This window comes from Fusarium redolens (assembly GCF_020744475.1).
Source record: "Fusarium redolens strain MPI-CAGE-AT-0023 chromosome Unknown BKA55scaffold_12, whole genome shotgun sequence".
Lineage (NCBI taxonomy): Eukaryota > Fungi > Ascomycota > Sordariomycetes > Hypocreales > Nectriaceae > Fusarium > Fusarium redolens.
This window is the reverse complement of record NW_025763675.1, coordinates 809,051-834,437: the sequence shown is the minus strand read 5'-3', so window position 1 is coordinate 834,437 and position 25,387 is coordinate 809,051. Positions and strand designations below refer to the sequence as shown.

Below are 25,387 nucleotides of genomic sequence, written 5' to 3'. Positions count from 1 at the left end.
TCGTGTGGGAAAGGGTCGAAATTATTACTTCCTCGTACGGAAATGAATTGGAATTCGAGGTTTGGAAAAAGGTGGACTCGGGCTTCTAATTGGAGCACCGTCAATGACTGTGAGCGAATCGAACGTCTTGCGCTAGACGATGGCTTTTCTGCAAATGGACATCCCTCACACGGCTCATGTTCCGAATGACTTTTGAACCCCTGATACGACTGACGCTGGGATGCTTATTGGGAGCTGACACTGAGGCTATCGTGACTGGGCCACCTGGTAATCCAAGAGCTGAAGAGTTGCGGAGAAAGTGACCCTAAGTGATGAGTATCAGCTAGCGATTGGATCGCGATGTGACTCAATCACCGCTTAGACAAGAGCTGAGCTCAGAAGCTGGAGGTTGATGTTGCTGATTGAGAGATGTGATGGTGGAGAGAAGTTGCCCAAGGGTGGATTCTCGATATGGATGCCTGACTTACCGTTAGCTGGGCAAGTCCAGTGAAATGGGCTAGGTCTAGGAAGAAGGTTGTTGCCGTCAGAGGGCCACTGTTTTCGGCACATTCCTGCCTCCTCCCTTTGAATATTGTACGAATGTGACTCCTTCCCTTCAGAGGAGGATATTAAATCGACCAAGATACACTCCAAATTGAAGTCATGACAATATCGAACAATACCTATCTGGTCAACAATGAAGTATTCATGTGCACGAATGTCGAAGACACTTGTGAATATTCCGTACCGAGGCGCAGTTACTCCAAAGTTGAGGCTTGGAAGTCGCTGGAGGCTGAAACACTTCATTATTCAAGGGGTATCTCGATTCTCATAACTAACTACATCTAGAAACCATGAACCAAACCAATCCGTGCCCAATACATTTCTCATGATCATCCGTCACAAAAGAGAAGTTCATGGGTAATCGCTAAACCCCGCTGTCTTGCCACTTCGATCCAACATATATCGAAATCTCTCCCGATCCTCAAGCAGACAAGTTGGAAGATCGGCATTATTGTCTATTCGAGTGAAGGTGTTCTCTTTACGTCCCCATAGGTCAACGCCATCACGTATCGCACTTGCGATACGATCTCGATCGCGGAAGGACTTGTGGTTCATCCACGCATGCGAGAAACTTGCCATTTTGTTCAGGAATTGATCTATTGTCGAAAAGCACGAACTGCAGTGCCAACCGGCATTGGCCAATGTTCCCTTTTCCAAGTCCCTCAGCAGAGGAATTCCTGCATCACCAGTTCGCAAATTTCCAGGAAGAATGGTATTGTGCATGCCTTGGTAATAGGTCGCCTGTGGAAATGGCCACTCGGGCCCATCGTGAAGGAATTGGAAGGAATAATAGTAAAACTTGGACGAGAGTGTCAGACGACGAGGGAAGTTGCATGTTCGAAGGACCAGCATCGTTGCTGGGCGCAGAATCTCGTCGACATCGGCAACCAGAATGACATCGCCTTGAGTTGGGGTTTGCTCGCCAGCGAGCTTTGGGAAGACTTGATCGAACATAGCATTCCGCTGTAAGTCTTCTCGATCCCAGTGGCGCAAGGGCTTGAAGCCTTTCGGATACTCGAGTTTATGGTATATCATTTTGTCGTGGTATGGCTCAAAGCGTTTCCAGTTGTTGCGGATGACAAGATCCTTGGGGCCACCCTGAAAGGTAAGTGGTGCCTCAACGACAACAAAATAATCGACATAATTGTACAGGGTCTTTAGTCGAATCTCGAGAAAGTCCAGCTCTGTATTGACCATGAAGAGGTCGTAAATCTTGCGACGACCGTTTGGCGCATCGGGATGAGGTTTGAAGACGGTGTAACCATGTGAGGCGCATAACGAGCGAGCGACATCTGATGCGTAATATTCGTGATGCGGCCTTGAAAAGTTAAGTCGCGGAAGTGAGAGAGAAACGCCGATATCTGTATCAGTAATGCGATGAATGTGTGAGCGATCGAAGAACGGTTGCTTAGATAGAAGCACGACCACACAGACGAGGGGTATCAACGAGAGGAACACACGGTAAGGCACGCGAGAAGCCATAATGATTAATTTTCGCACATCAGGAGAAATGAGAGAATAAGAAGAAGAGTGTTAGTGCAACAGGGCTACTATAACGTGGTAGCAGTGACATATGTCTAATAACATAAGGCCGCATGAGGGAGCGATAAATCGGTAAACACGGCATCTTGTCCCCAGAAGAATTCGAGAATCAGCCCGCTAATACGTTGATCTTAGACTAAGGCACGCCCTCAGCCTCAGGATGAAGGGATGGTCAGACCGTTACACGAGTTTCTTCCAATACTACGTACGCAGGGCGTTGCTTCATTGGTTAGAATGGCCTGTTCCTGTCAGACTATGAAGCCGGCAATCTAACAAGCGTCGGCAGCTGAAGTCACTGATAAGCACCGACGCCATGTAATATAAAACGTGTTTGAGGCTTGCTTAATCTAGTTTGATATTGATATTCTCTCAGGGCTGATAACGATGAACGAGCTGACGCAATTTCATACCTACTTTTTGATTTCCCACGTGAAGATAATCGTAGTTCGTATAGCATTGAGGCCCGCTATTCCTCTCATCCTAATGACGATCAAACAATGCAAAAGACACTAAATTGTCAAACCTAGTCGATGGCCTCATATACCATGCATCTATAAGCATAACTAGAGATTTTGTAAAGAAGCTTCTGTTTAGACATATGAAACGGGCATAGAAACCGTTTGATGGCGGTAGACTCTTGAGGTTTAGTGCTGTTGCGGGGGACAAGAGGCTCCATTTATCGATTGATATCGCTTCCGGAGCCGAGACGGGGGCGGCATCGGCTCTTTCGACGGCCAAGACTCGGTGTTCCCCTCATTATCGACACGTTTTTGTGGAGGTTGTACCCCGTTCTACGCCCTGTAATAATAACTGACTTTATTGTTCCGTTCTGCGGAGATTGAGACTCTTGAGTCTAATTCGCTCTTCTATCATGATGAGTCGTTCATCTCGACTTATCGTATCCTCGGCAATTCGTAACTTGTCAAACTATCCTCTCCGGCCTCTATCGACATCTTTAACAACACGCTCAATTGTCTCTACACAACGGACTTTTACCTGTTCATCTATCAAAATGGGAGACGCTATCTCAGAGAAGCCTCATAATGCCTGGCTCGGTGCCAAAGGGCCTGCAGCTCTTGACCTCCGCAGTATGTAACTCACATCAGTTGAGCATGTTAAAACTCTAATACTTATTGATACAGGTGATGTTGTGACAACACCGACACCAGCTATGTTGGAAGCTGTCAAATCATGCTCCTTACTTGACGATGTCTTCCAGGAGGACCCTGCTACGAACGACCTTGAAGCCTATGTCGCAGAACGCACTGGAAAGGAAGCCGGCCTTTTTGTCCTCTCAGGAACAATGGGAAACCAACTCGCTCTTCGATCTCTTCTCACACAGCCTCCCTACTCGGTTCTGTGCGATTACCGCGCTCACATTTTCACCGCTGAAGCAGGCGGGTAAGTACTCCCAAGTCAGTCATGAGCTTATTTTGCTGAGAATTTTGTAGCACTTCAAACCTCACAGGGGCTCAGATTCAGACTGTTATCCCCAAGAATGGCAGATACATGACACTTGAAGAGATCCAAGAGAATGTGACCCTGGACGACGATGTCCATGGTTGCCCTACTCGTGTCATCAGTTTGGAGAACACTCTTCACGGCATGGTGATGCCCCTCAGTGAAGTGAAGCGAATCGCCGAGTTCGCTAGGGAGCACGGCATTAAATTACACTTGGACGGTGCACGACTATGGGAAGCAGTCGTCTCTGAAGCAGGCTCGCTGATCGAATACTGCTCTTACTTTGACACCATCAGTCTATGCCTCTCCAAGGGACTCGGTGCCCCAGCAGGAAGTGTTATCGTTGGCACCAAAGCCACATTGAAGCACGCCCGCTGGGTCCGAAAGTCCATCGGCGGTGGTCTACGACAATCCGGCGTTCTCACCTCTGCAGGCCGCATTGCTATCGAGCAGACCTTTGGAAAATCACCCAACGGCCAAGATGGACCTCTCAAGGCGTCTCACGAGATGGCACGCAAGGTCGACGACCTCTGGACGACCATGGGTGGCACGATTGATGAGCCAACAGAGACTAACATGGTGTGGTTGAACCTCAAGGCGACAGGATGCAGTGAGAAGCGGTTCATTGAGATTGGTGCAGAAGCTGGGCTCAAGTTCATGTGTAACCGGTTGGTGACGCACTATCAGGTTGCGCAGAATGAGGAGGAAGTTCTAAGACGGTTGAAGATTGTGTTTGAAAAGGTTCTAGGTGAGAGCGGAGATTCGAGTGCCCAGGAAAAGATTGGAAAGGGCAGTGTATATGTGCCTCAATAGATTAAAGGATACGCAGGATTGACGATCTAGAACTTGCCCTTTCGGTCCTACTACTTACACATATTAGTGAATTACAGTGAGATGTTTCAGCCATCGAAAGATTTTATAGTAGACTTGTCCATATAAGGCTGCTCTTTAAAGCTGTCTCCACGATTAAGGTAAGATGTTGACCGGCAGTTCTTGGTGTTAGTCACTAACGGTCTTGTCTCGGTCAGTTTCTTATGATCAGAGCCAGGACCAGGATCATGATCGACGGCCTTGCGCAAACTATATTGACATCTCAGAACTATTCAGGCAGGTGTCAAGATGTTTGACGGGATTGCCGAGACTGAAAGCTGACGATTCGCTCCGTCACCAGCCTCAACAAACATGGAAAATTAGTCATGAAAATGCGTATCTGTCGGTCCTATTACACCGAGAGTCAGTACTCGAGGTTTACCGTTTGCTAATTCTTCTTCTCAACGGGCGAGCCAAGAACGCCGCTGACACTTCTGTTGGACACTTACTCGAATTGTTAATTCCGCGCCCTGCGGCAACGTTTATTCCCAATGTTTGAGACCTGGGACTTGGATTCTTGACGTCACTGACCAATCGGTCAAATAAAGCTGCAGGCAGCGTGTAAATGGTGCCGAAGCTAAGAGGGGAGAGTGCGGGGAATAGAGCAGAAACAAGGATTAGATGCAAGACGTTTCTCCACGTTTGGGTTTGTTTATTTCTATGGCGTCTGGGGTGTAGAGAATATCACGTCACAGAGAGAACATGACTGATTTGTATTCAATTACTATAAACCCATAGTGGAAGCAATAATTGATTAGTGGACAGTTCAATTGAACATGATATCAGTGAGTAGAGCTCTGGTTAGGTCATTTATCTTGGCTATCATGATGTAAGTTGGACTCAAGCCCCTTGGCAAACAAACGCTAATATACAATACCATGAACCTTGAAAAAAGAGAGCAAGACAAGCCAAGTGGAGGTGTCGAGTAAAGAAAAATGCGGAAAATTGGGCAATGATCGCCAAGCTGAGCTCTTTCTTTGCTTTAGTAACCCCGGGCTTCCATCTTCCATTCCATTCTTGGCTGACAGCCTAAATGTTAGCAACTAAACAACCCATGACAAGTTCAAATCCTGTTCATGTTCTCTAAATATCATGTCATGATTCTTCTTGGCTTTGCCGAGTCACAGGCTTTGTGCCTTCAAACTATATATATGTACTCTCTTTCATCCCCTCTCCTCCTTTTGAGTATCATCCTGCATCTTTACTACTCAATTGGCAATTGTCAGTAGCTTTATCTTGGAGGAAGTAATCCCTGATGCCGTCTCCACGACATATCGCTGCGGCTTTGGCTGCGTCAGCGACAACCGTATCTGCTCTTTATGTGAATGGCACAGTCGTTGCACCTTGCGACTCGCCAATTTACTGCCATGGAGAAATTCTCGAGCAGGTTGAGCTTGCCCAACCTTTCAGTGACTCCAAGACCTTTGTTGATATGTAAGTCATCACCCAATCTCACCATTATAATCATGGCAGATACTAATTCCTCTCAAGGCCAGCTATTCGCCCTCTGAGTGAAATTCAGGATGCTTTCGACAAGCTAGACAAGCCGCTACGTAACAATTCGGCTCTCACGGGGTTTCTCAAGGACAACTTTGCCGATGCTGGTAATGAACTTGAGGAAGTCCCGGAAGATGAGCTTGAAACAGATCCCAAGTTCCTCGACAAGATCAACAACACTGCCATCAAGGAATTCACACAAAAGGTCATTGATATTTGGCCTGATCTTACTCGTCGCTACGATCAAGATTCCAAGAACTGCAGCGATTGCCCTAACAGTTTCATCCCTGTCAACCGATCCTTCGTCGTTGCTGGTGGTCGTTTCCGTGAGCCTTATTACTGGGACTCTTACTGGATCATCGAGGGTCTCCTCCGGACTGGTGGCTCTTTCATCAACATTGCAAGGAACACTATCGAGAACTTCCTAGATTTTATTGAGGAGTACGGCTTCGTCCCCAATGGCGCTCGTATTTACTACCTCAACCGATCTCAGCCCCCTCTGCTGTCTCAGATGATCAAGGCTTATATCGAGCACACCAACGATACCGATATTCTTGAGCGTGCCCTGCCTTTGCTTGTGCAGGAGCATGAGTTCTTCATGAATAATCGTTCAGTTCCGGTCTACATTAACAATGAGACTTACTACCTCAACACGTACGGACGCCAATTCTTGTGCTTAGTTTGCGACTAACATGACCTGCAGATACAATGTTTCCAACACTCGACCACGACCCGAGTCGTACCGCGAAGACTACGTTACTGCAAACAACGAGTCGTACTACTCACCATCCGGTGAGGTGTACAGCGGCGGCGAGGAACTCAACTTCAAGACGAAGGAAGCGTTATACGGAAATCTCGCCAGTGGTGCTGAAAGTGGCCTCGACTATTCAGGTACGTTCACAAACTTCATCAGAATTGAAACTTCGGTCTAACCATCGCGCAGTTAAGTGGGTAGCCAGACCTGATGATGCTATTCGTGACAACTACTTCCCTCTCCGATACCTCAACACCAGGAACATCATTCCTGTTGACCTCAACTCGATCTTGTACGGAAATGAGATCGCCATTGCCGAGTTTTATGAGCAGACAGGCAACAGCAGTGCCAGCCGTCAATGGCGTGAGGTCGCTGCCAATCGCAGCTTTGCCATGCACGCTTTCATGTGGAACGAGACCCATTGGAGCTACTTCGACTACAACTTGACTTCCAAGGCACAGTCAATCTTTTATCCGACCGACAACAGCACTGCTGAGATTGATAAGGAGAATGCCCCCAAGGGAAAGCAGGTCTTCTTCAGTCCTACCCAGTTCTACCCCTTCTGGCTGGGTGCTGCCCCCGACTATCTCAAGAACAACCCATATGCCGTCCTCAATGCTTACAAGCGTGTCTCGTACTACCTGGATACCCGCCAGGGTGGTATTCCTGCAAGTAATGTCGAGTCAGGACAGCAGTGGGATCAGCCTAATGTCTGGCCTCCGCTGATGCACATCCTCATGTCAGGGCTTGAAAAGGTCCCTGCGACATTTGGCATCATGGATCCTTCTTTCATCGAGGTCCGTAGATTGGCTCTTCGTCTCGCACAGCGATATCTGGACTCAACATTCTGCACTTGGCGCGCAACTGGTGGAACAACTTCGGATTTGCCTAGAATCCAGTCAGCAGCTGAAGGAGCTGATGGCATCATGTTTGAGAAGTACGCCGACAACGCTACCAACGTCGCAGGAGGCGGTGGTGAGTACGAAGTCGTTGAGGGCTTCGGCTGGACCAACGGTGTTCTCATCTGGGCTGTTGATGAGTTTGGCAACAGACTGAAGCAGCCCCAGTGTAACTTCACTGGGGATTCTTCCAATGAGCGCCGTGACACCAACAGTGCTGTCATGCTGCATGCCCGCGATGCTGCTCGTGTCAAGAAGTTTGGCAGCAGAAAGAGGGCCGCTGAGAAGGCTGCCCATAAGAGGTCGAGCCGTCTGTTTCACTTCTAAGCCCTGATGGTTAATAATGATTTGTAAGAAAGAAGAGTATATATTATATTAGTATGACTATACTTGATAGCGCCTATAATTGTATAGTATATTCAGAAGTTCGTATGTTTTTGACATGTAATGATGACGGCCTTCCCCGAAGTCACGGCCCCACTCCCGGTCCGGACATACCGCCGGCACCGTCATCGTATAGGCCGTATTAAAATCGAAGAGACAATACCAAGTGATGATATGACCGAAAAGGTAAGTATGAAAGCCTTATGAGGCAGGACGTCATCACGTGTACCTAAGCTGAACAGCACAGCCACCGAACGTGGATTAAACGAGGCGATGAAGTTGACCACTAAGAAGTCGATCTAAGCTATAGGGCCAGCAAATGAGATCTTGAGACATTCCAGCTCAAGCCACTGGGCGACAGATACGATGAATGCGAGAATTGCGTGTGGGGTGATGGGCGGTTAGATCGGCATCACCACATCGGTTGGGCGTTATTTGGCTTTCAGCCTTGGATATGGGATCGGGGATGAGGTGTTTATGGGAGTATAAAGATGGAGTAGGTTCCCTGGTTTTGTATGAAGGATTACATGACATCAGACAAGATCGTATTCTCAATTACCTATCTACTGAAATACACCTTTTCGAAGTACTGCTATCATCTACACTTATCAGATTTGTGTCACATCGTCAAGATGGTTGGTTTTGGATCAGCAAAGGATCAGAAGAAGAACCATGAGGAGGTCGCTGATATTCCCGCGCACTTGTCCGATTTGCACTGCGTGAGTATTCTCTCATATTTCTGCTGAATAATTCCATGCAATCTTACTTACACACTACAGTTCACCGAAACAGACAACTGTATAACTACAAGTCGGTCATCGTCCCCAATTCTACCAACTCCACTAACTAACACATCGCAGCAATGATGGACCTCCCCGGCTATCGCATCACCAAAGTTCTCGGCGCAGTCTACGGCATTACAGTACGCTCACGAAACATCGCCGCAGGAATCGGCATGGTTATAAAGAGCATGGCAGGCGGCGAACTAACCTGGTTTACCTCGATGCTGTACTCTTGTCGCAACGATTCTATCAGCAGGGTTGTTCAAGAGACGAAGCGAAGAGGGGGTAATGCTATTATTTGCTTGCGCTTCGAGACTGGAGATTTGGGAGGTTTTGCACAGGCGAGTGCGTATGGGACTGCTTGTGTGGTTGAGAAGATTGAGGGTTCCAACGTTGAGGCGCCTCAGTTGACGCATTAGAGTTTGGTGTGTAAGTTGTGAGCCTGGCAGGATACCCTTTATGATATGCTTTAGCAGTATTGCTATTCTTCTATTTCAATAATGTCACTTCTATTAATTTGAATCTTCCTTCCACCTCTTATTACTTAACGGATGCTTGTCCATTTGTCATAGTCCAATCCGAATACCCCGGATTCATCAAACCCCGGGCCGCATGACGAGTGGGGCGCATCCGGGGTTCGGAGGCCGGGGGATGATGATGCGCCGGACTGAGTATCGTATCGAAGCAGTTGAAGCATGATACAGAGTTACATCTAATATCATACAATTGGTAAATGATTATATGAGGACAGATTGATCGAAACAAACTGTCAATGTGAAACTGACAGATCGCCAGCTTACGTCATCAGAAGCTTTGCCCGATGCGACAAGTCGGCACGAGCTTAGACATCCCCTCGCGTTAGTCTCTATTGACAACCAAATACAGTCCCAATCGACGCCTCATTTCTTTCTTTTCTTTCATCCACAAGCACTTGCCGATTCGTTGTTTGCCTCTTACTAGCCTATCGTTATTCAATTCAATCCCCGACGCTCGCTTCCGCGCGCACCGCAACATGCGCCAGCACCAATAAACTCGCGTAACACAACCACCAGCACCAACACGATATACAACGGGGGACACCCTCCTCTAATAATGACTTCAAATATGTCCCTGTCAACTCCCGCGAGTGGCCGTCGATACTCGGACGATTCTATCTCTTCGGCTTCAACGACAAGTCTTGTGTTCGATAGGATACAAGAGAAGACAATGATGGACGCTTCAAGAGATAACAACGATTCTCGAGCTCTCGAGGACGATGATCCCCTCAAGGAAGAGGATGACCTAGAGACGGGTCCTTTCCTCGGCCCTGGAGCTTTGCTGCATCGTGAGCCCATGGATAGAGGATTGCGACGCATTCTCATCATTGTCGGCTCTGTCTTTGTCGCAGCTTGGCTTATCGGTCTCGGCACATTCCTCTACTTTGGCTCATATCATCACGAGAGCGATACCGAGCACGATCCTGATGCTGCCACGCGAGGCTCAGGAAAGGCCGTTACAATGGATCAGCTCTTCAGTGGCTTCTGGCAGGCCAAGTCACACAGTATCAGCTGGATTGGTGGTCCCGATGGAGAGGATGGTTTATTGCTTGAGGTTGGAGCTAGCGAGAAGCCATATATCGTCGTAGAGGATATTCGCAGCGATAAGGAGACCAGGTCACCCATCGATACAGAAGTCAAGGCCTCCAAGTCACGAACATTGATGAAGGACAACTTCTTTGTTTACGAAGGAAACCAATACTCTCCCGAATGGAATGAACCTAGCCCCGATCTGAAGAAGGTCCTTCTCGGTGTCGAAAAGAAGAAGAACTGGCGTCACTCTTTCAGCGCCATCTACTTCATCCTCGATGTCGAGACTCAAGAAGCTGAACCGCTCGTCCCTGGCAAACCTGACGCTCGAATTCAGCTTGCTACATGGAGCCCCAAGAGCGACGCCGTGTCATACACTCAAGACAACAACTTGTATATCCGAAAGTTGGCCGATAAGAAGAATGTCGTCAAAATTACCAAGGATGGTGGCCCAGAGTACTTCTACGGTATTCCCGACTGGGTCTACGAGGAAGAGGTCTTTGGCGGCCGCAGCGCTACATGGTGGTCTGACGATGGCAAGTACTTGGCCTTCCTTCGCACAAACGAAACCGGTGTTCCCGAGTTTCCCGTCCAGTTCTTCATCAAGCGACCGAGTGGTACAGACCCTGAGGAGGGCGAGGAGGCGTATCCTGAAGTTGAGCAGATCAAGTATCCTAAGGCTGGTGCGCACAACCCAGTTGTGGATCTGCTCTTCTACGACGTGTTGAAGAAGGATGTTTTCTCAGTTGATATCGATGGCGCATTTGCAGATGATGATCGCATCATCAACAATCTTCTCTGGGCGGGTGGCAAGGCTCTCGTCAAGGAGACCAACCGTGTCAGTGATGTTCTCAAGGTCGTCTTGATCGATGTTGGTTCTCGCAAGGGCAAGACTGTTAACACTATCGATGTTGATAAGATTGACGGTGGTTGGTTCGAGATCTCCCACAAGACAGCTTTCATCCCTGCCGATCCTGAGAATGGTCGCGATCACGATGGATACGTTGACTCTTATCTGCACGAGGGCTATGATCACCTGGCTTACTTCACTCCTCTCGACAACCCCGAGCCTATCATGCTCACCAAGGGCAAATGGGAAATCGACGATGCTCCTTCAGCGATCGATCTTGCCAACAACTTGGTCTACTTCATTGCCGCCAAGGAATCATCTATTCAGCGCCACGTCTACTCTGTCAAGCTTGACGGTACCTCTCTCGAAGCTCTGACTGACCCAGAGACCGAGGCTTACTACGATGCTTCCTTTTCAAAGGGTGCTGGCTTCGTCCTCCTATCATACCGCGGACCCAAGGTTCCCAACCAGAAAGTCATCTCCACACCTTCGAGCGTCTTCACCTACGAGCGTGTCGTCGAGGACAACTCCGAGCTAGCCGAGCGTGCCCGCCGCCACGAGCTTCCTGTTATGCAATACGGCACCCTCGATCTTGGTGATGGCGTTGAGGTCAACTACGTTGAAAGACGTCCCCCTCACTTCGACCCTAAGAAGGAGTACCCTGTCCTCTTTCAGCAATACTCCGGTCCAGGATCTCAGTCTGTTACCAAGAGATTCTCAGTTGACTTCCAAGCCTACGTCGCTTCGGCCCTTGGCTACTTGGTTGTCACCGTCGACCCTCGAGGCACAGGTTTCCTTGGCCGCAAGCATCGTGTTGTAGTCCGCTCTCAACTCGGCGTCCTGGAGTCCCAAGATCACATCGCCGCTGCCAAATCCTTCGCTTCCCGCCCATACGTCGACGCCGATCGTCTAGCAATTTGGGGCTGGTCTTATGGCGGCTTCACCACCCTCAAGACACTTGAGCAAGACGCCGGACGCACATTCAGCTATGGCATGGCTGTCGCTCCTGTCACCGACTGGCGCTTCTACGACAGTATCTACACCGAACGTTACATGCGTACACCACAAGAGAACGCCGACGGCTATGACATGTCTATGATCGCCAATGCCACAGCTCTCGGCAGCAACAAACGTTTCCTTCTCATGCACGGTGTTGCCGACGACAATGTCCACTTTCAGAACTCGCTCACACTTCTTGATGAGCTTGACCTGGCAGGTGTAGAGAACTATGATGTTCATGTTTTCCCTGATAGCGACCACAGCATCTTCTTCCATAACGGAAACCGCATCGTATATGATAGTAAGTTACTCCATTTTGACACAGTAAACTCGGGCTGACAATGGCTTCTAGAACTTCGCAATTGGCTTATCAACGCCTTTAATGGCGAGTGGCTCAAGATCTCTGACCCCAAGCCTCACAAGGATGGTGTCGAGAAGGAGAAGCGTGAGATTGATGCAGTGTCTTTGGTTTAGAATAGCATTTTGTAACAATAGTTCTTTTCGAATGCGTCTGGATTGCATTATGGCAGATTAACAGTATCATCATGGCGTGTCACGGCGTTGCATCAGAGACAAGATAACAAAGACAAATCAATGTACTATCATACAACATACAGCAGCCCGACAGAATACATGCGTCTGACTGCGAAATTTAGTATCAAAACTTCGTCCTCCAGTCTACCACCAAAGTCCTTGAGTGTCAATCGCTCTCAAACCCTTCCTTCCAACGCCCCCTCGCGCAACTCGCGGGAGAAGCAAAATATGATTACAGGATTTGAAATCCTCGCCAATAGACTATCCTTTTTTGACATCCGTAAGCGGGAATGAATCCACTTTGAATAAATTCTCCTGCCCATGAAGATACTGATTATGCGCTACCGATCGTGGGATATGATAATAGGGAAGGGAACGCCACATCGGTACCGGTACCTGCATCTAGAAACCGTAGCCGGTGGGCTGCGGCGCGAAGCCGTTTGCTTGGCCATAGGGTGCAGGCGAGGGTGAAGAGCCCATGCCACCAGGTCCAGCTGTGATCATGAGTCTAGAAGCGCCGAGGATTGGTGTGTTGTCATCGGTCTTCTCCTTCTCTTGCTCCTTTGCCTTGCGGGCCTCGTTGTCTGCCTTCAGAATGGCGAGGTCCTTCGTTTGCTGGGCAAGCATGTTGATCATGTAAGGCATAGAGAAGTCCATGAGGCCATGGCGCCACGAGAGCTCCAGAACGAGGTCAGGGCGGATGAGTTCGTAGCAGGCGTACAACATGCCGGTGTAGCATTCGCGGTGGCCAATGTCGACAAACTACAGCTGTTAGTCGATTGAAGATTTCAGGGTCTCGAGTGGTACTTACATATTGAAGGAGGTCGCTGACAATCTCGGTCTTGGCAGAGAGAGCAGCGGTCTCGATGGCGTCCTTGTACAGCTTGTCCTGCTTAGACAGGGCAATAGACTTCTCCCATCGCTTGTTCTTGCGGTAGATGGAAGCAGCAATCTGGCGGAAGAAGATGAGATCATGCTTCTCCAGACGGCTGGCCAGCTCAGTAGCATCGTAGTTGTCATAGTTCTGAACTGAGTCACGTAAGGTCTTGTAATCCTCCTCCTCGATGAGCAGATCGTTGACAGCCTCGTTCACTACACGCTTGTTCTGAGTTTGCACGTTGAGCAAGAAAGGCTTGATGAGAGGAAGGTCATCGTTCTTCTGGAAGATCTTGACGACGCGGTTAACGTCGATGCGAGGGGTAAGGGTCGCAAGAAGATCGGTAATGAGTGAAGGGTGTTGCTCAACATAGAACTTGATAGCACGGTAGTAGATCTCTAAGTTGGCGACCTTGACCACGATCTCCTTGAACTGCTGGTGATCCCAGGAGTTCTCGGGTCGCTCGATGACGGCAAGAGCAGCGTTGTCAAATTCGTCATAGTGGTAGTAGCAGAAGACCAGCTCAGGCCAGAGGTTTGCCTCCTCGCAGGCCTTAATCATCTTGGGGAGATTCATGCGAGACCAGAAGATCTTGATGTGCTCCATGAGGCGGTCGGGGTGGTACTTGGAGAGGGCGATACCAAGCTCAGTGAACATTCCCATGTGGGCACGCTCAAGGCCAAGACCTTGCTCGAGAAGGCTAATAAGCTCATCAAAGTAACCGTTGCGCTCGTACTCCTTGACTAGGGTCTGGAGTTGCTCAGCATCAACAATCAAGTTGAGACCACAAATCTGGGCAAGTCGGAATTCTTTCTTCTGCACACAGGCCTCGTGAACCTGCTTCCACACCTTGATGTTGTTGGCCTTGCGGGCACACTCAACGGCGGCTTGGTAGTCACCAAGGTGAACAAGAGTGGTTGCCAACTTGGCCCAGTTGGAAATGCTGGTATAGAAGATCTTGGAAGCCTCGAACAAGCCTTCCTCATAAGCCTTGTCACCAGACTCCTCAATGTTAGCAACATTGGTAGCTCGGAGGAAGTCCTCAAGCTCGGAGAGCTGATCAAGGCGAGCATAGGAGAAAGCCAGAGCAGTGTCGATAGCAGGCTCACGGAGGGTCTTGCGGCACATGCGTAAGTACTTGACGAGATCCTCGTTCTTACCGGCATGCGTAGCAACTTCAATGACCTCCAGGTAATTGCGGGGGTCCTCAGCCTTGATGTAGGACTCGATAGCATCAGAAACACGGAGACCATCAAGCTGAGCCTTGGCAACCTTGCTCCAGACCTCAGGCAGGTCAACCTCTTCGGCATAACCCTGGGCACGGTCGATGCTAACCACGTTGTCGATCAGTACATCAACAGCGGCAGACTTGTTATCAGCCTTCTTGTAGATCTCGAAAGCTTCCTCAAAGAGGCCAACCTCAATGCAGGCAGTGGCGATTTCATCGGCGTTGTAGTTATCGAGCTTGTGAATATAGTCCATGACACGGCCCTTGTCAGCCTTGGCAGCAGTGAACATAAGCAAGTTCTGAAGGTTCTGGTTGTCGCTGAAAGGTGAAGGCTCGAGGACAATCTTCTCAAGAAGCTCAATAAGCTCAAGAGGAAGATCATTCTCAAGGAAAGCAGCGACGGCCACGGAGACCTTTGAAGGATCATTGGCCTCGGGAACCGCAGTAGCGGTGACTTGGTCAACAACAGATCGTCGGTGGATGTTGTTCTCGCTCAGCACGAAACCCCACAGCTCAGCATCAGATCGCTCCAACAGATATCGCGCCTGGGCCCTGTACATGGAGTTCTCGTTGGTGATGTTGACGAGCTCCAAGTCATTCTGGCCCTTGGAGTAGGCAATGTAGGCCAAGTTAGGGTCGCGCTTCTCGCAGTACTTTCCGACAGTGAGCGTGTCGTACTGGTCGTTCTCCTTAAGGAACTTCTCCGGGTTGTTGTTGGAGTCAATATAGATCTTGGCAAGGGCGTTGAACACAGCTTGCTGTTGGTTACCCTCGTTAAGGGTCTTCTCGAGGAAGGGCAAGAGAAGCTTGAGTCTATTTCGAGACTCGACCTCGGAGACAAGTGAATCAATGCTGATAGCCTGGGCGTTAACAGTCTGCAACAGCTGCTTGATGACATTTTCGTCGCAATCGACATCCAGAAGGCCTCCGATGACTTCGGGAGCTCGTGTAGGGTTCACCGACTGGACGTAGGTCTCAATAGCGGCAAATTGCTGGTTCTGGTACAGGTATAGAATCAGATCGTGAACGAAGTTGAAACGATCGCAGACGATGATCAGAGGAAGCTGCTCGGGCAGCTTGGCTTCCTTAAGGAAGTTCTTGACCTTCTCTGGGTTGTACACGTTACTATCGCGGCACAATCGCTCAACTTCGTTAAACTGGCCCATCTTGGTAGCAGCCTCAATGTATTTGAAGTGCACGTCGGGGTCCTCTGACAGGTTCACGATGCTACCGAGGTAGTAGAACAGACCCTCGGCAGTCTTGTACTTTTCGAAGAGATCAATCAGGCGAACAGCTCCCAGGAGGTCGGAGTACTTGGTGGCGATAGTAACAACTGACTGCAAGTTTTGGCGGATGTTCGTCTTCATCATAGCATCTAGGCAATCAAGGGATTGCTCGACAGAGAGCTTGCCGAAAAAGGTGGTGAGCCAATCAGGGTTGAAGTTGGGGGAGCCAGGAATGTTGACGACGACGCGCTTAATGGCCTCGGGATCCTCATAGAGCTCAAGAGCCTTTTGAGGAAGGTTGGCCTGCTCGCAAAGTTGGGCAATGCGAGACTTATCGAAGTGAGTGAACATCTCGTTGCCCAGAATAGCCTCGGCAACCTGAGGAGCGTGCATAAGGTTCATCTCAAGTAGGCGGGTCTGAAGGCGGGCATGTTCAGGCTTGTTCTCTTTCAGCGCATCCAGCAAGAAGGCAGTGGCTTGTTGGATCATGCCCTGCCCTTGGAAGATGTCGCAAACACGCTCCAAATCAACCAAGGAGCCCTGTTCGTTATTAGCCAGAGCACTAGCAAACTCGGCACCCTTCTCAGGGTTGATACGAATGATATGCTGAAGAAGTTGGATATAATCAGGTTGATAGCCAGTCTGGGCCGAGTATGGGAGAATCTTATCAAACTGGCCGGTCTCGGCAAAACCAGCTACAACCTTCGCAGGAACCTCCGCCTTAAGGTAAATGGTAAGGGCCATGTTCATATCGTACGGACGGACCAAGTCTCCGAGCGCCTCGGAGCAGTCCAACTTGCCCTCCTTCAACCACTTCTCGAGCAAATGCTTGCGATTCTGCTGAAGAACGGGCTGTGCAAGCTCGAGGGTTTCCTCGCGGTTCAAGGAGCCCTTGTCCAAAAGCATACCGAAGTATTGAAGTGTGAAAGCCATCTGACCAGGTTGAACAGGAAGGCGCTTGAACTTCTCGATAGTCTCAGCGCTTCGCAGGAAGCCCCGCGGGGAGTTGGCGGCAACCTTAGCAGCCTCCAAATAGCTCCCTGCGTTGAACAACTGCTCGAATTGGCGGGCATAAAGGTTATCAGCACCGGGAAGTCCAGCTCTTGAGGCCATCTTGATAGCCATTTCTGAGTTGGCGGGGTTCTGAAGAAGGTACGGGATGATGTTGTTGTCGTCGATGGTCACGAAAAGAACTTGACCCTTGCGGTTGATGCCGACAATACCAGAAGAGCCGTCGTCTGTGCAGGTTGTGAAAATCGTCTCGCTCGAAATTCGGTTCATGTAGATACACGAGGCAGTCTCGAGATCATAGAGGTGGATAAAGCCGTACTTGGTGACCATATAGATGACGCCGTACTTCTGAGAAACCTGGAGAGCGACGGGGAAATCGTTGGTGGCTTCGGGGGGGAAGAACATGTCGACCGCCTTCTTTTGGAAGACCGGATTCGACTCGGGGTGGTCGACCTCAACGATGTGAAGTTTAGCGCCGGTGGCCGTTCGTACAGCGAAACTGAAGAACTTGGTATCTTGGGGAGCACCTTCTAGGCGAAGTGTACCGAAGGCGGCGGCATGACCTTCTATGGCCTGGCTAATTCCACGATCCTTAGAGTAGAGCTGCATAGCACCAACCACACGGCCCTGCTGGGATGAAATGCCAACGACTACCATCCACTTGCCATCGCTGTTAACTCGGTAGTTGATAATTTGGCAGCCCTAAAACAACACTGTTAGCACTAATGTTGGATTAGTAGTGAATGAAGGGGCTCACTTGAAGGTTATCATTGCGCTGGAACACCTTGACGGGGGCATCTTGACCCGCATCGTAGACATTCCAATGGAAGACACTGGTTGTTGTGACAAGACCAAGCTCGTTCTCGCTGATCCACTTCCAGAACTGGACATCCTCGTTCATGGTGCAGGACTTGAGCTTCTTCTTTTGCTCGAGGTCGAAGATCTGCAGTGTTCTAGACTGAGCCTTGAGAGCAATGACCTGTCGGTTCCAGTGCATGATGGCACTGTCGGCCTTGATCGGCCGACGGGTGACGTTGTTGCCATTCTTGAGCTCGATGATAACGACCTCAGGTTGGGCAGCTTCGTTCTTCTTTTCTCGCACACACACGTAGGAGTCGGACTCGAGTGTCTAGCTTCTAGTTAGCTTATGACGTTGTTTCCGGCGACCAAGTAGCTGGTGGCAGGTTTCGAGACGTACGCAGGAGTTGAAGCCAATGCTCTGTGTGTCCACGCCAACATTGGCGAGCTGGACAAGCTCCTGAAACTTGATGGGCAGAGTCGGCATGGCGCCGGTGTGGCCTATGATAAGGTAATAGGGACCTTTCGCAAATCGACGCTCCTAAGCTCGAGATCGGTCGAAAGACTGGGGAGAAGAATTGGAATCGATCTCGGATCGATCGTCAGTAATTATGCCGGGGTTGCCTACGGTGGGCGCAGTGTGAGCTTCCATATGCCGCGTGGCAGGAGACAAGATTTCGAAGTAAACAGAGAAAGCGCGTGAAATCGAAGGAAAGGAAACGAAAGCGACGAAGTGGAGTTCGCTATTAATCGAATTCTACTGATGGTCGCAGAGAGGAAGAAGATGGGGATGGTGTTGAAGGTGTGTTTTGGTTAAAGGAGAGAGCGAGCAGGAAGAAGGTTAGGTTAGGTCCAGGTCACTTTGGGTTACGTTACCTGTTCTGTTTGGAAGGAGCCACAGGTACAGCTGCATTGAAGTGGAGAGTGGAGGTGCAGCACTGCAGTCAGGACAAAAGGTACGTACCCTTTAGTGAAATACGGCGTGCCTGGGGAGCTAGCGTCCACTGGCTACCACTGGCCAACAGTGCCAATGCTGACAGCTTATTTCAGGAGCCAATAATTAGCCGCATGGCGCCTTGATTTTCCGAGCCGGCCGAGATTGAATCAAGCAGGCTTTCGTCATCAACAAACAGGTTGCCAATCGATCAAGGGAAAAGGGGACCATGAATCACTGACAAGATTACCCTGGACCCATCAATTGATATGATTTAACATAAAGGCTTTATACCGGTAGCTAATTTCTTGCAGAATAGTGGTGACTGTCTCATAGCGAAACTCGGTTTACATTTCGTTAAAAATTCATGGTTAAACTTATTCTGACTGAGATACTGGCTGTAGCCTGTAGCACAACAGCTTAAGCTCAGTCACAGCATGCTGCATGTGCAAGCAGAGGTATTAGGACTCATGTTTATCAAGAGTTCTATAGAAATAAACAAAGAAGAATAAGTCCGAGAAAACATTCATACTCATACACAATTGAAATCATAGTCAGTATATCATACCTGCTGTTCATATGACTTAATTGAATCCCAAGAAACCATTTCAAGGTACACAGCCACTTATGTAGGAAAATCATATCATCATCCGTTTGATACATGCCATTCCATATCCAAACACCATTTCACACTTTATTCGCTCAAGCTCAAACATGATAAACCAAACCAACTTCAACATCCAACTACGATAAATGCTCCCGATCAATATGATGTGTGACAGCCGCCTCATCTCCTTCAAACTCTTCGCAAAACGGGCACTTAGCCGTCTCAACACCAGCACTCGGCGCACTCCCCAGACCCTCATCAAAATCCGGTATGAAATCCGCCAGACTCCTCGGTGGTGGTCCGGTAGCAAACTCATCGTCTCGCCTCACATCCGTATATCGCATAGTAAATCTTGTTGACTGCGCCTGACTTCCCGTCTCTCCCGTCGCTGCAGTAGTGTTGCCCATTCTCTGTACTCGGCCAACCTGACCATCTTGTAGTCGCACTTTGATTCCTCGTGGATGATTGCCCCGTGTGAGGATATCCTGCACTATTCCTTTTGTCTCTTCTCCTGTAGGTTGGTCTTCTTTCAGTATGATGAATACTGAAGCTCCAGGGATGACATGTTGTACTGTTGGGACTGTGCCTGATGCTTGTTGTGGTGTTGCAGGTGCGCGAGATGGCCGTAATGGGCCTCCTCGTTGGTTATTCTGCTGTTGACGCGGGGGGCGAGGTTGCCGATTTCGAGGCCGATTTGGCCGGTTCATCGTTGCAAAGAATGATGTTGAGCCTTTGGATAATACAAAAATGGATTGTCTTGCTGTCCAAAAGTGAGACGGTAAATAAATCAAGGATTTAGAAAACGCAGTTTTGGTAAACTTGAAGTTGATTTGATGATGCATGAGTAACAAATATCCAGTGTCCCTCATAAAATATATTTACCCTAAAGCAAACCGTGACACCGCAAAAATAGAACATAAAATCACTAACAAACACAATCAACGTTCGCAATTAAATTATAGTGAGAATGGAGAATTGATTTTATTACAATGATGTAATTAAGTTGAGATTGTCATAGTATTGCCTCTTATCAAACGACCTATGCTGTTTAATGCCCAAACCCTGATTCTGTGTATGCTTGAATTTCCACGCTGTGCACAACACTCCAAGAGTGTTTCCATATTTTCTTTTCATCCTTCAGCAGAGGTAGGAGCGGGCTTCTTCCTGATATCCTTCCAGCCCATTCCAAAAGATGAAAGAACCATAGCACACGACGTGCCCACAGCAAGCAGAAACGTCGCACGCACACCTCTAGAGTACGACCACAAGACCTGCGGCAAATCTGCTCCAGAAACAACTTCACTGACTGCTCCAGCACCGGCATCGATGATCATGTCAGCGTTGACATCTGGAAGTCTTGCGACAAGCTCCTTGCGAAGCTCATGAGTGAAAATGACATTAGCAGCAGTGATGAAGATAGCACTGCCAAAGGTTTGAGAGAAAGTCAAGATCGCCATAGCTATAGGAGTAACATCGGGGCTCGTGTTGGCCTGGATAGCGATAATGGGCATCTGTAGACCAAGGCCACGACCAAGACCTATCAGAATCTGATAACCGGCCCATGTAGCCGTAGAAGCGTAAGGGCCCATGGAAGAGGCTAGACCAAAGCCAATAGAAGAAAGAATGGCACTGGCCGTGGTAAACGGAAGATAGTAGCCAACCTTCTGAGCTGCTGTCTGTTAGCTAAAGGACTTCAAGTGCCATAGCAAGAGGACTTACCAAGAGCGCCACTCGCGACAGCTGCGAAGATGACACTGAGAATACTGGGCAGAAGATTGACACCACTAGTAAAAGGTGACGCATCTTTAGCCGACTGGAAATAGACAGGAAAGTAGTACGATGCCACCATCACCGTAGAAAAGAGGAATGACTGTGACAGGCATGAAGCCCAGACCTCCCTTGTGCGCACAATTGGCAGTGGAATCATGGCCTCAGAACCAACGCGATGCTCCCAATATATGAAGATAATGAAAAGAACACCACCGCCACAGAAGAGCCCAATGACAGTTGCAGAGCCCCAAGGGTATTCGAGACCACCCCATTGAAGCGCTAGCAGCAACATCATTATGCTAGGGCAGAACAAGATGAAGCCCGTGAAGTCGAGTTTCGTTTTCAGAATCTGCATGGCGGTCTCATTTCTACTAGCTCGATGATCGGGCATATGAACGAACAGAATCAGGACTGCACAGATGGCGCCGATTGGAAGGTTGATATAAAAGCCTAGGCGTATAGTCAGAATTTTTATAAGTACAGACCAAGTATGAACATAACTTACACCATCGCCAAGTGGTATACTGAGTAAAAGCGCCTCCTATCAAGGGGCCACTGATGAGTCCCAGCTGAGCAAACCCCATGATAATACCAACAAGAGACGGACGTCTATGGATGGGAACCGCCTTCGCAATCATGGTGAGAGCACCATTCTGAATACCAGAAGAGCCTATACCAGCAACGGCTCGGCCGATAATCAACATAGCAGACGACTGGGCTACGCCGCAAATAAGACTGCCAACTTCAAACACGAAGAACAACGCTAAGAAAGTCCACTGCAGTGTGTGAGACTCTGTACTATAAGTTGGGTTGGAGCTTACTCACTCTTGTGTTGAAGTACATGTATATTTTGCCGGTAAGTGGTTGTAGGGCAGCACTGTGACATATCGTGGTCAGCAATGTAGGAGGATTTAACCTAGCGCTGACCCTACCTAGCAAGATTGTATGCACTGGCATACCATCCTATGTCTGGTAAAGAATGAAAGTCCGATGTTATGCGCGGAACAGCCTAAATGTCCTTAGTATACAGTGAAATTCCAAGGACTGAATATGTAATTACCGTTGAGATAATAGACATATCCAGCAGCATCAAGAAGGCAGCAAGGGTAAGTGATATCATCATGCTTGCGAGCTTCCATCCCGATATCCATTCTGTTTCCTCCTCCTCTGTTGTGAGTTCACCATCTTCTGATTTCTTGGGCTTCTCATCTTGAGTGGCTTCGTTCAAGGTCGGTGTATTCGAAGGCGATTCGGTCTTTTCATCATCACCACTGATGGCTTGAGGCTCGTTGCGTTCTGCCTTTGGTGTCGGCGTAGTCATATTGTCACGTTCGAAGATAGACTCTCAAATTGTGATGCAGAGTTGGTTGAGCCTCGAGGCTTTCAAAAAGTTGCTTGGCATGTTGGGGATACCGCATTTTTAAACGATTTGATGAAACAGCCATATAAGACATAAGCACTGTCTCTGTTAAGAAATCCGTAGTGTACTTTTTTGTCCAGGGTTCATTTGTTGTGGTGTAAGGCTGAAAGTGGTGTCAACGGAGTTGGTTATCACTTCTGGAACGGAATTCCGCTCAACCATTGAGCTCGCAGAACTAATTGCACCATATCGCTTTATTGGTGATTTTTTTTTAGATGGATTCGGTGCAATATTATATCCCGGTCCTCATGCAACAAGATATCAAAACTCCCATGGCCCAAAAACGTCGCCCATCCATGTTACATCACCAAAATCGATCATGTTAATGTTCACCATCTCCATGGATGCCTGAGCCGTTGAAGGTGGAGGAGGTGTTGGTACCGGTGGACCTGCTCCTTGATTTGTCGGTATCGAAGGTGCATTTCTGAGGTGCCGTGATAGTGTAGGTTCCCATGAAATTCGAATGTTGTTCATAATCTTAGCCCCCATAACAAACACCGTTTCTTCACCTGGGCTTGCTGTCATCTTGTAGACAGAACCTAGCCGTGTAAAGAAATCGACGACCTGGTCCAGTAGTACAAGTAAGTCAGCTGTGTTTCGGACAAGCTCCTTGTCCCAAGCAGGATCCTCCGAAGTAGTAAGTCGATAGAGGGCGATCTGAACCTGCGACAGCTGGATATAGATTGCAAAAGGTGCCCCTGGAACATCTTCTACAGGTATGCCAAAGAAAACGTCGTACCATGACCTTATTGCTTGAAGGCAAGAATACATGCTTTCAATTCGCTGGTTGACCGGAATGTTTTGCATAAAGAGCCCGACGGAGTTGATTTGAATCTCTGTCGCGAGTGAATGTGCTTGCAAAACCGCTGGAATATGTTAGTACGTCTCTCGCCAAGAACGCATGTCAGACTTACGGGTTATAGGCATATTCGGTGGTAATCCGTCTCGGACTGCTTGAAGTTTGGCAAGTAAACTCTTTCTGAAAACATACGTGGGCGCCGAGGGCGATTCGCCCATGACATCGCGAACGAGTAGTTTCTGTGCCTCATCTGCAACAAGCTGATACCTGACAAATGCGACCAAGAGCTCGTCAGATGGACATAGTTTGTCTCTTTCAAGAGCATCTAAGCAGTCACTCATATGTGGTGTCCATTGGAGAGGATCCATCTTGCCAACAAAGGATGACATGCTATACAGGTCAGTAAGGATTACAAACTGGGGGAAATGCCACTTACACTGAAGTCAAAAACCATAGTGACACAACAGCTCGCCTTTCTTCTTGGGTGCGTAGCCGAGGTGGAGGAGGTCGTCCTCCCCACATCTTGAAACATATTGTGAAGTACTGTTCTTCAACGGGGGCTTTGGTAAGACCGAGATCATATGCAAGTAGGACAGCCATTTGGCAAAATGTGATGATAAACGGCCTGCCTGGACTCGAAGTGGTGGCGGCCCTAGATAATGTCAGAACATGCTACGACGAGGAGCTTAGTAAAAAACTAACCATGAAATATAACATATGAGTCCCTGAAGGCAGTCCATAGATCTCTCGTGGTTTATGATAATTCTCGTGGCGATTTCTTGGCGAACTTGATCTTTCATCTTCATCTGCTGCTCGACGCACATGGAGGTAATGTTCATAATACATAACCACAGGAATGGTTTCTCTTTCCGGAGAGCCGCGGCTGTTATATCATGTGGTAAAATCATGCAAGGAAAGTTCTTCAGCCATTGTTGGAATTTTGCCAGATACATTTCAGCCTCTTCTGGGGTGGGATCAAACGAGGTGGAGGGATCTTCACCAATGCTGGATGGGGAGGTATCGGGATGGGTATTGGCTGTGCTTCTTGAATCATAATTATGAGGCACAGTATATGAACGAGGATAAGTTTCTGAGGAGGAAGAGGAAGCTGCAGCAGTTGCTAGTGATTCTAACCGACTAGTGAGGTGACCCATGCTGGAGGAATTCATCAAGGGACTGGAGTCACCGGGACCTGCGGAGTGCAAATGTCCATTTGACGGCTGAGAAGCGCGAAGAATAGTGACGAGGTCTTCAAGTTTCTCTTCAAGCTGAGCGGTTCTAGAAGACGTTGACTTTTTCGCAACTCGTTTTCGCGAGGTTGCCATTGGCTGACATGGCTTGCCAAGACGATGGCATCTTTCACAATCCTGGCCAGAAGCTCTCAAGATACACTTGCATTTAGCTCTTTGACATGCAGTGCAAGCCCTTCCATAGCCAGCAGGAGTCCCTGTCGTACTAGAGGCTGCAGAGCCTGACAGTTCGGGTGGTGCCATGGCTTGGGTGTGTAATTGCTGCGCCAAGAGAGCTCGCGTACGTAAACAAATAAACAAAGAAGCGATGAACAAATTCCGGTTGCGCAGTAGGGCTGATAGGAATTCGAGATTCAGTTTTGAAGGGGTTTGGTATGGGAATTGAAGGAGACCGGAGTTAGGGAATGCCGGGAGGATAATATACCGGAGTTCGGAATTCGGTTAAATCCGTATTACTATATCTAAGCAGTCGCAATTCTATGATGACCCGAAGTGCTATCATTGATTCGGAGAGATTTCGCCAGATTATCATGTATTATCAATCAGAATGTCTCAGTACTGATTTTCAATATGTGGCGTGGATGATTCTGTTCTCATAATCAGATCACTACGGAGTCTGAGCCAGCCCTATACACCGGAGAATAATTACTAACAGCAGGCTCATCTCTCACCAATAGCCAAGTGATGAGCTATTGGAGATTTTCCATTATGTGCAATTAGGCACCAATTGATCTTCCAGTCGGGGCTCTTATATGCCAATATTTGATGTTGATTTTGTTATCTCTGG

The 25,387-nt window shown here is 48.6% G+C and overlaps 8 protein-coding genes across 8 annotated transcripts; 4 read left to right on the top strand and 4 right to left on the bottom strand.

The window, feature by feature from the left end:
• Positions 1–640: 640 nt before the first annotated feature.
• BKA55DRAFT_574899 (glycosyl transferase) lies at positions 641–2,423 on the bottom strand. The gene has a single exon (XM_046193333.1). It carries the CDS (start codon positions 2,023–2,025, stop codon positions 895–897), a length of 1,131 nt encoding a protein of 376 aa, XP_046046976.1. The 5' UTR covers positions 2,026–2,423; the 3' UTR covers positions 641–894.
• Positions 2,424–2,959: 536 nt separating this feature from the next.
• On the top strand, positions 2,960–4,359 carry BKA55DRAFT_516935 (pyridoxal phosphate-dependent transferase; the record flags this gene model as incomplete). Its single annotated transcript, XM_046188136.1, has 3 exons — positions 2,960–3,173; positions 3,228–3,486; positions 3,537–4,359. 3 exons carry the CDS (start codon positions 2,960–2,962, stop codon positions 4,357–4,359), a joined length of 1,296 nt encoding a protein of 431 aa, XP_046046975.1.
• Positions 4,360–5,671: 1,312 nt separating this feature from the next.
• On the top strand, positions 5,672–7,893 carry BKA55DRAFT_517421 (Six-hairpin glycosidase-like protein; the record flags this gene model as incomplete). The annotated part of the gene is made up of 4 exons (XM_046188187.1): positions 5,672–5,850; positions 5,908–6,567; positions 6,617–6,804; positions 6,857–7,893. The coding sequence occupies 4 exons, from the start codon at positions 5,672–5,674 to the stop codon at positions 7,891–7,893; spliced, it is 2,064 nt and encodes a 687-aa protein (XP_046046974.1).
• A 468-nt stretch (positions 7,894–8,361) lies between these two features.
• On the top strand, positions 8,362–9,454 carry BKA55DRAFT_574891 (uncharacterized protein). Its single transcript, XM_046193332.1, has 3 exons — positions 8,362–8,669; positions 8,730–8,760; positions 8,811–9,454. The coding sequence occupies exons 1-3, from the start codon at positions 8,466–8,468 to the stop codon at positions 9,149–9,151; spliced, it is 576 nt and encodes a 191-aa protein (XP_046046973.1). The 5' UTR covers positions 8,362–8,465; the 3' UTR covers positions 9,152–9,454.
• On the top strand, positions 9,455–12,767 carry BKA55DRAFT_665365 (dipeptidyl peptidase IV N-terminal region-domain-containing protein). Its single transcript, XM_046197747.1, has 2 exons — positions 9,455–12,447; positions 12,499–12,767. The coding sequence occupies exons 1-2, from the start codon at positions 9,825–9,827 to the stop codon at positions 12,618–12,620; spliced, it is 2,745 nt and encodes a 914-aa protein (XP_046046972.1). The 5' UTR covers positions 9,455–9,824; the 3' UTR covers positions 12,621–12,767.
• A 315-nt stretch (positions 12,768–13,082) lies between these two features.
• Positions 13,083–18,307, bottom strand: BKA55DRAFT_692645 (uncharacterized protein; the record flags this gene model as incomplete). The annotated part of the gene is made up of 4 exons (XM_046199810.1): positions 13,083–13,442; positions 13,492–17,724; positions 17,780–18,151; positions 18,221–18,307. The coding sequence occupies 4 exons, from the start codon at positions 18,305–18,307 to the stop codon at positions 13,083–13,085; spliced, it is 5,052 nt and encodes a 1,683-aa protein (XP_046046971.1).
• Positions 18,308–19,498: 1,191 nt separating this feature from the next.
• On the bottom strand, positions 19,499–22,452 carry BKA55DRAFT_595905 (major facilitator superfamily domain-containing protein; the record flags this gene model as incomplete). The annotated part of the gene is made up of 7 exons (XM_046195873.1): positions 19,499–20,179; positions 20,669–21,030; positions 21,081–21,581; positions 21,637–21,907; positions 21,957–22,008; positions 22,064–22,140; positions 22,192–22,452. The coding sequence occupies 7 exons, from the start codon at positions 22,450–22,452 to the stop codon at positions 19,499–19,501; spliced, it is 2,205 nt and encodes a 734-aa protein (XP_046046970.1).
• A 360-nt stretch (positions 22,453–22,812) lies between these two features.
• Positions 22,813–24,843, bottom strand: BKA55DRAFT_517146 (uncharacterized protein; the record flags this gene model as incomplete). The annotated part of the gene is made up of 4 exons (XM_046188155.1): positions 22,813–23,417; positions 23,466–23,740; positions 23,787–24,002; positions 24,053–24,843. 4 exons carry the CDS (start codon positions 24,841–24,843, stop codon positions 22,813–22,815), a joined length of 1,887 nt encoding a protein of 628 aa, XP_046046969.1.
• Between the last annotated feature and the right edge of the window lie 544 nt (positions 24,844–25,387).